This window comes from Microcebus murinus, chromosome 4 (assembly GCF_040939455.1).
Source record: "Microcebus murinus isolate Inina chromosome 4, M.murinus_Inina_mat1.0, whole genome shotgun sequence".
In the NCBI taxonomy this organism is placed as follows: domain Eukaryota; kingdom Metazoa; phylum Chordata; class Mammalia; order Primates; family Cheirogaleidae; genus Microcebus; species Microcebus murinus.
Window position 1 is genome coordinate 82,402,449 of NC_134107.1, and position 9,389 is coordinate 82,411,837.

Sequence of the window (9,389 nt, forward strand, 5' to 3'; positions counted from 1 at the left end):
AGAAAGTGGGGGTTACACACACTTATTACCACTATTCATAAATTTTTCTTCCTGTCTTCTTCCTACTTTTCCAGAGTATAACTTGGAGATAATGAGCACAGAACAAGAAATCTTGGTTCAGTAAATCACAGCCAACCTGTGGCTCTCCAAATACTTATGAAAAGAGAGAGGAAAAGGAATGATGAATGTGCTTTCCAAGAGCACAGCCCACCTGTATCCAGCTGAGCCTGGTGCAAGCATGATTATCTGGGGTGCCGAGAGAGAAGGCGACTCTGAAGAGCCTGCCAGCCCTCTGTCCACGTGTTCCAGCCTGCACTGACATCTCAGTGCATCTCATCTATTGGGTTTTATGCACTTAAACATAGCTTATAGGCTGTGTAAATTTATGCACATTTTTTAATATCTCTAAATTTCAGCATCATCGTTTGTAAAATGGACTTTAAAAACAGCCCAGTGGCTGCTCTGATGAGCAAATTGCATTTGTATGACAACTAGAAAAGAACCTGCTACAGAGTAGGTATTCAAAAATTGTTAGTTGCCCCAAATATACGTAAATATTTTGGATGAGTCCTCTATGGAAACAGCAACTCATATTGAACTGTATATAATTCTAGTTAACATCATTCCTCCTCTTTGTTGTAGCTGAGTTAGCTGAATTAGGTAGGGAACAGTTATTCCACAATCATATATGTTGTTTGGGTATCTGTAACACTTATTTCTATATGCTGCTATAAAAAGACATTCTATAAGAAATGTGATTCAATCAATTCCAATGGCTTAAAGAGTCTTGAGCAGCATATCAAATTTTAGATGCCAAAGTTTAATTGAAATTTGGCATATAGATGAGCACTTCTCCATGTATTGAAAGCCAGCAGAAGATTCCCAAACAAAGAGCAATCACAAATGGTAATTTTATCCAACTGGATCCAATTATATTTAGCATTTTTATAAAAGGGAGAAAACAAGAATGAACTCAAGAAAATGTTTTCCTTTTATGATTTTTACTCTCTTTAGGAGGCAAAAATGAGTTGCCTTATGAAGTGACTTCTTATAAGTCAAGGAACATAACTGTCTAGAGAAAAAAAATGCAATGTCTTCCTAGAGGTAAACAAACATTCTGTCACAGAATAAATGTGAGCATTTAAGAACATCTGGCAATCACTCCATAACCTACAATGTTGGCACCCTAAAAATATGTTTCAGGATAACAACTTCTTGCCAGTGGAGTTGATTACTTCAAGACAGGGAAGGTTTGGAAACAAAATAGGTGGTTTCCGTCATGCAGAACACAGACCTCCACAGTGATCAATTATAAGAGACCCACCATTAATCTAAGTGACTGGGGGAAATGTTGATTCCTAAAAGAGGAAGGGGAGCCATATCCAAAGGTGATTTTTACACTTGTTTTTCCCCTGGGCAGCAACTTCCAAACTGCAAACCTTTAACCAAAGCCAAAGTCTTGGCTTAATGGTTATAGATGTCATTTCAAAGGACATAATAGATTTTAGGATTCTCTTTGCATTCTAAGCCACTACATATGTATAATAAATCATGGTATCACACATGCTTCATCTAATTTATTTTATTTATCAATTGATAAATATGTCTTGTAAAGAAATGAGCCCTTGACTTTCATTTGGAAATCCTTTATACTGCTGCTGGCATTCATGTTCTGATGTGACTGCCTCTTTGGGTTCAAAGGATAAAGCCACACTTCTGTGGGCAAGTGGTGGGGTATTTGCTTAAAGGAGTGGACATCCCTAATGTCAAACATCCAGAAAAGAAGAAGATTTTTTTTTAAAGAAATGAAGTTTGAAAGGTGGATCTTACACAGAGGTAAAAAGGGGGAGAAGAGGCGTTTCTTCAATCTGGGCTAGGACTATTAAGGACTAGATTTAGGATGGCCGAAGGAGGGAAGGGAAGAATGCTTGCTGCCAGTTGGATAAAGCTTGGGGTTAGGCAAAGATCAGTCTTTAGGAGACCCCATAAATGAGCTAGAAGAGAAATTATAGCCAGCCATGAGTTTTTCCTCTGCATGTCAATTCTCTTTGGATATTCCTGAGCATTTAACAGGTCCTGTGTCAGATGCAGCCTCATCTCCTGTGTGCACAGGGGACTTTAGGGCAAGAGCCTCAGGCTAGAAAGCTAAAAGAAGAGTGGCATGCTGATGGCAGCAGTGATTAGTGAATAGATTCTCCAGAAGAAGGTAAGCCTTAGTGACAGTCAACTGGAATACAAGATATGGGTATCTCTCTCTATGTGAACATTCATTCTTCTACCTAACTTAGAAGATCCAGAGCTGGTATCACTTTCTTCTTCTTTTTTTTTTTTTTTTTTTTTTTGGTCATAGGGGTATTGTTTTTATTTTTGAGTTAATTTTGGTACATTACATTTTATTTTATTTTTATTTTTAGCATATTATGGGAGTACAAGTATTAAAGTTACTTATATTGCCCATGCTCCCCTCCCCCCTTGAGTAAGAGCTTCAAGCATGTCCATCCCCCAAATGTTGCACATCTTATTCGTTGTAGTTGTATATACCTCTCCCCTCCTACCCCCTCCCAACACCCAATAAATGTTACTCCTATATGTCCACTTAGGTGTTGATCCGTTAATACCAACTTGCTGGCTCTTTATTAGAGTAAATACTGAGAAGGAGGAACACGTCTTTGTTGAGGAATGAATGAATTGTCATCCTCTCTTTGCTAGGCAGTATGCTAAGTGTAGGCGAATGAAACACAGCCCCACCACCATAGGTTTACAGTCTAGTAAGAGGAAAGTGTAAAATAAATAAGTATAAAAAGGTTTAACAGATATTTGATCGGGTACATGGTGGCTCACTCCTGTAGTCCCAGCTACTCGGGAGGCTGAGGCAAGAGGATTGCTTGAGCTCAAGAGTATAGGCGAAAGAATGAGACTCTGCCTCAAAAAAAAAAGTTTAATGGATATTTGAACAAACATATTTACCAAAAAGGAAGGAGAGGTAATAAGTATATAATAATTTAATACGATTTACAGGCCTGAGTCCACACTCTAACTTCAATCTTAAACTTCAAGAGACTAGTCTGCTCTATCAGCAATTAATGTCAGAAAATATTTTCTAGTCTGCACTCTGAATTTTTCATTCCTTTATTTATACATAAATATGTTCAAGAATGAGTTTATTTTGCCTGGAGAAAAGAATGCTCTGTTTAGGGGATTTTGCTTACCTGAGGTCTCTAACATTATGCTACCACTCTTAAATCGGGACTTTAAAGTCTGGGTTCTAGGGTTCATAAATGGGTTCCAGATCATCCAAAACCATCCTGATATCAATAAAAATATCAAAGGATACATGACCCATTAAAAAAAGGTCATTTTTCGCTTTTATCATTTGAAATAGGGGATGGAATCCCTGTATCTTGATTAATTTTTAATATTTCCTCTTGTCTTTTGTGTTCATAATTTAAATGATATGTTTAAATGGGTTTTACTGTTTCACACTAATATTATTATACTTCATGAACATGAGAATTCATCCTTTCTGGAAAATCATTATTATCTATTCAAATGTTGCCTCTCCCCCATTCTCTGTGTTTTCTCCTTTTGGTACTCTTACTTTCTAGCACTACTTAATAATGTTTCCATTTTCCATTTTGTGTGTCTCTGCATTTTGGATACTATCATCAGTTATGCTCTGTCTAATTGGCATTTTAACCCTTCCGTTGAGTTTTTTTCTACTTTGAGAATTATAATTTTCATTTATAAATGTTCTATTTGTCTGTTGTATTAAATGTCTTTTAGGATTTGATATCATTTTATATTATAAATACTTTATACACCTGTATTTTATATTCTTTTTCTAATTGTTATATTATCTCAAGTTCTTACGGACCCAACACAGCCATGGCTTATGTTGATTCACACCCATGGATTATATTATCTGTGGGTTGCTTGTTTCCTTGTGTGTTTTATCATTCATTATAATGAGCATGATTTTAGCAGAGCATGCTTTTTAAAAAATAATCCTAGGCAGTCTAGATGGTTGCTGCTATATTTCATAATAGCTTTGTGTTTTACTCTTGTAGGAGCTACAGGAGTATTTTTCACCTTGAGGATTTCTTGGTCAGCTAAATAGTGTAAAAAACAAAAACGAAAACTCACATGGCATGCAGGCCCCAATAATGAAATTCTCAGGGACAGTTTCTTTTCTTCTTACTAATAAAAGTTCATATTCTCACTCTGTGCCAGGGCACAGGGAGCAGGGGATGGGGAGGGCGCTGTATATTTTTCTAGCCTAACTTTTCATTAACATAAGGGTCCTGGTTTTATGCTGGGCACAGGGATGTCTCAGTTCCAGCCCCCTGCCTCACCTGGGACCACAGTCTTACCTTCTTCCTGTCTCATGTGGACAGTAGAGTCTAAGCTTTTTGGTCACAAGACCCACAACTTCAAGACACCCACAGTATCACTTCACAATCTATACTCTGGCTTTTAACTTCTTTGTTCTTGGCACATGGTAATCTCTTTTATTCTTTTGCAAAATTGGGTAATGTTTTAAAATAATTTCAAACATTTTATCCAATATTGGTAGGTGTTTATAACCATAGTTGTTCAGATTTTCTCAGTCTGCTGCACTGCCAGTCTTTTAGTTTACAGTTCATGGTTTTATTATTCATAATTAATCAATTAATCCTAGAAGAAAGTTGAGTTGGACTGTGTTTCAAATCTTGAGATTTTAGAATCCCTTGACATTTTTATTTTAAGTCTGGGATTTTTACTCATGTTCAAAGTGATGGTTTAGAGACATAATAGAGAAACCTGGATATGCTCTCTGAGACCTTGTCAGAAGATAGAGCTTTCTTGCTAATCATCATTACAAATTAATCATAATGGAGTACTGAATTCTATTTGGAGTATTTAATGGAGTATTTAATTCTATTAAGAGTTATAAAATGAGAAAACTTGAATCATGTTCTTCTAAACAGCATTTCAAAATGTTTCTACTTATTCTATTATGGCCTAATAATATGTAATTGTTCTTAAGCAAGACAATTTACCACAATTTTTAAGTAAAAGCCCCGTAAATACATGTTAAACTCTTTCTACATAAATGAACTGTGAAACAGAGTCATGGAATGCATCCCACAGAAATGACAATTTATTAAATATAATGATTTGGGATCTTATAAAGGAAAACCTCAATGACTTCAGATATGGCAATATCCATATCTGAAATGTACCAGCGATTGCCACTTTCACAAATAATATATCTCCCACTCTGAAAAAATATATGAAATTGTATAAATCACAAGTCCAAAGCATATGGAAGAGCTTATTTGTACTCTCTACCAGAGGGAAGTAATTTTCTTTAGCTCTTTCTCTCATGTAGCGTAGGTGTGAAGTATTATTGTTTATTGGTTACAATTTTTCAGTTACTTGATTATTCAACTGGAAAAACATAAACTTCTTGTCTGAGAAAACAATAGATGAGAGGATGAAAAAGTAACTGTAGAACTTTTTGGAAATAACAGGTTCAGATAAGATCAAACTCTAATTCTGGAGCATGAGCATGGCTCACTCTTAAATTTATTATAGTACCACCAACATAACCCAGAGGGTGTGCATTATGAATACACCTTTTTCTGTTCACCTTTCTGCTGCTCAGTTCTATGCATTAAGATTTCTCTAGGATTCGTGAACTAAGAGAGAAAACACTCTCTAAATAGTAGATAATGTAAAGAATTAGATAAATCAATTAGGCAGTAAAGCCATATTTGGAGAAAGCACTGGGGAAAGTTTTCAGAACAACTTGGGATGATATTACTTTAGTCTCTGTCACTACTAATATATCACCACAAGTTTTTAAATCATATCATTTTCCCACAGACACAGTCACAGGTATACAGCTTACAAAATAGTACAGAGCTTATAGAATAAAAAGGAAAAGATTTTGTTCATGGGACAGTCTAATTTTTAAAAAGCAGTATAGCTTTTTTAAGTCACTTAATTTAGCCAGCAGATAACGTTGCCAAAGCTATAGCCCTCAGACTTAGTAGATCTCAAATCTAAGCCAACAAAAAAAGTCCATCTATGTTTTAAACCTATACCTTCAAAGTGAATTTTAAAATAGCTGCATTGGAAATATTCAGGATTGATTTATTTTTCTTTGTATTCTTATTTTTGCTTGATATATCACATTGCTTTTCAGTGTGGTCCATGGAGTAGGGCCCTCGACATCATTTGAGAGACTGTCAGAAAGGTAGAATCTTGGCCTGCACTTGGACCTGCTAAATCAAAATCTGCATTTTAACAAGATCTCCAGGTGATTCAGATATACATTAAAGTTCAAATAGTGCTATGAGACTTAGAACTATTTTCCAAATTAATATCAAGAAAAGATTTCTTTGGTTAATGATTGAAAATGTCCTCAGATATTGGTGATGTCTGCACCACTTTATGAGTATATTGAACAACACTGCCTTGTACAACTTAACTTTGCGAATTTTATGGTATGTGAGCCGTATCTTAATTTTTTAAAAGTAAAAAATAAAATAAGTTATAAATGCTTTCAACTTGCATGGCACATAGATGAATGGAACCAGTTCCAAGTTTTTTCTTTTATCTTTGAGAAAAATTAGCTGTACCATTTCCTAGGGTTCACCTCTTCCTGCGAAAGGGAACCACAGCAGGCCTGACACTGGGTGGCCCTGACTAGCGGCCCAAAGGCGCACCCATCCCTCGAGCAAGTCTGCCAGGTGTCTGTGGGGCAGAGCTGTCCGCTCCACCCAGAGCTGCTTATAAAACCGAGAAGCTTGAGAAACCGCTTGCAGATAGATGTGACAGGTCAGGAAACTTGGCTACCCAATCAAGTAAAGAGGCAAAGGATTATAAATACTATGCGCCAGCTGCACATGTGGTCACGGGGGTGTGAGGGAGGGGAGACTCCTCAATTCCACGCTCTACTTACTCCCTACCTCTGCGCAACTCCCTTCAAAATACCCCGCCTTCGCTCAAGTCAAGGCTCAGCCTTAGAGGCCACTACTAACGACCCGACGCCCTCACTTCTACAGTTCGCGCGTCTCCCGGCCCGCACCCCTAAAAGGCTGGTCCCCCCCATGTGCGGTGGGAAAGTCTGTTGGTTCAATTTCCCTGTCTTAGACTCAACGCCTGAGTACAGGGGAGAGGATGTCCCAGGGCAGTGGGATGTCCCAGGTCCACCCACTCCCTTGCACACCTTCAAACTTTCCCCTGTTCGGCGGCCGGAGGACCCGTGTGCGCCCCGCCTGAAGCGCTCGGGCAGGCAGAGCGTGGGGACCGCGCGGCACGCGGGCTCCGAGTTTCGCGCACGCACCAAGGCGGCTCCAAGGACCCCTGGACTTGGAGTCCTTCTCCCACGCAGGCTAAGCGTCACGAGGGCGCACGTTTGAATCAGCCCCCTGTCCGGATCACGCCTGTTGCCCAGTGAGACTCAGTCTGCTGGGGGCGCAGGGTGCCGCGGGCTGAAGAAATTGACCCGCCATCTGATCACCTGTCCCGGGGGCGGTCCTCCCCCGTCTCACTCTCGAGGGCACCCACATCCGTGAGTGCTCAACCAGGAGCAAACCCAGCCCCGCGCGCGCCCCTGCGCTCCCTCGGGTCCCAGCCCAGGCTGGCGCAGACCCGGCCTCGCCGGCCTCGCAGGGGGGCACGCCGCGGGTCCCGGCAGGTCCTGCGAGCGCACGGCCCCCCGCGCCCGCCCCGCGCGCGCCGCCCGCACTCACTAGCTGGGGTAGTAGCCGTAGGGAGGCAGCTGGGGCTGCGGGCAGCCGTCGTCTCCCAGCTCCGCGTCCATGAGCAGGTAGTCCTGGCTCTCGTTGCGCCGCGCGCCGGCTCTGGCAGCTGCCCGGGGAGAGCCGCCCCTCCGGGGCCCGAACGCCGGGCTCTGGTTCATGGCGGGAACGTCCTGCTGGCCTGGGCCCGGCCGGCGCTGGAGGCGCGTCCGCAGTCCTGGCGGGACCCGGCGCGGCCGCCGAAGTGGTCCTGGGCAGACCGACGCCCGGGGGACCAGGGGGCGGCGGGGGGCGTAGGCGCCGGGCGGGCCGGGCTCCGCGAGGGGCTCCCGCGCTGACTCGGGGAGTAGTCACCACTTAGCGGGGAGCGAAGGGGACGCTGACCTGAGCGCATCAGGCTGAGGGGACCCCGCGAGGATGCGGCCGGGGCTCCCGGGCAGAGAGCGCACAGGCGGGGCCGCGCGTGGCAGCGAAGCCTAAGGGCGGGGAGCGAGAGCCCGAGCCGAGGAGTTACTATGTCAACCGAGACTCTCCAGCCCTCCTCTCCCGCCTTCTTCCCCCGCACACTCCGTCATGATCCCCACCTTTAAAGGGATCGGAGCGACGTTCTAAGAGCAGCGAAGCCTGTCCTGTGGCCACAACTTTCAGGGCCAGGATGAACCTAAAGGAGGCGGAGCCAGATACGCACTCTTTTTCTTTCTTTCTTTTTTTTTTTTTTTTTTTTTTGGCCCTCCTGCTTTCATAGCCTGCTTATTTAGAAACAACACAAACAGGACATTCTGAGAAGCTTCCCCTTAAGTAATACTATTGAAGAACCAAGGAAATCTGTTTTTCCAAAGAGGCACGAGGCGAGCCTCTCCTTTCTCCAGACTGCCTTCGTGTTCCTAAGGCATTTTCTCTCTCACTCCCAACTCCCGAAGTTATTACGACTCTGCTTCAAAATGAACAACGTTCTATGTTCCCAACGCCAGATGTTCCCAGTTCCTAAGCAAACCAACAAAAATAGGCACGTATTTTCCGACGATGCCGATAAAGAGACCAACAACCTGCTTACTTTGAAGAAAAATTTTTCTTCCATCACTGCAAATGCTGGAGTATTTCTCTGCCAGATGTTTCCCACATTTCCAAACTGTTTTTAATTTTTTTTTTATTTCAGAGTATTAGGGGGGCACAAAAGCTTTGGTTAAATAAATTGCCTTTGCATAGCCCAAATCAGAGGTATTAATGCAAGCATGCCTAAGACTTAGCTTTAAATTTGGATTAATACGCACATATGTGATAAGTGAAAACTTCTCAGCAAGGATGAGTGAGTATTTGTAGTCATTCAAGCAGTAGTAGTCAATTTGGAATCCATCCATTCATTCAACAAATATTTAATGAATGCCAGCTGTGTTCCAAGCACTGTTTTAGGCTTCACAGGTGAACAGATTAGGCACTTGTCTGCCCTCTTAGAGCTGTCACTGAAGAGAGGGAGACAGGGAATAAACAAACAAGTGAGAAAGTAACAGAGACAAATGCAACAATGAAAATAAAACAGGTCTATGTGATGGCAACTGGCCACTGACTGCTTCAGATGAGGTGGCAAACAGAGGCCTCTCCAAGGAGGTCCTACTTAAGTGGAGACATCCATGGCAAGGA

At 42.0% G+C, this 9,389-nt stretch overlaps 1 protein-coding gene across 1 annotated transcript in view; it reads right to left on the bottom strand.

Moving 5' to 3' along the window:
- TRPC6 (transient receptor potential cation channel subfamily C member 6) overlaps window positions 1-8,402 on the bottom strand; it is a 129,507-nt gene extending 121,105 nt beyond the window's left edge. The window contains exon 1 of the mRNA XM_020286666.2: window positions 7,743-8,402. Coding sequence (XP_020142255.2) covers window positions 7,743-7,912 — 170 coding nt within the window. The 5' untranslated portion in view covers window positions 7,913-8,402. The remainder of the gene's footprint in view (window positions 1-7,742) is intronic.
- Window positions 8,403-9,389: the final 987 nt, after the last annotated feature.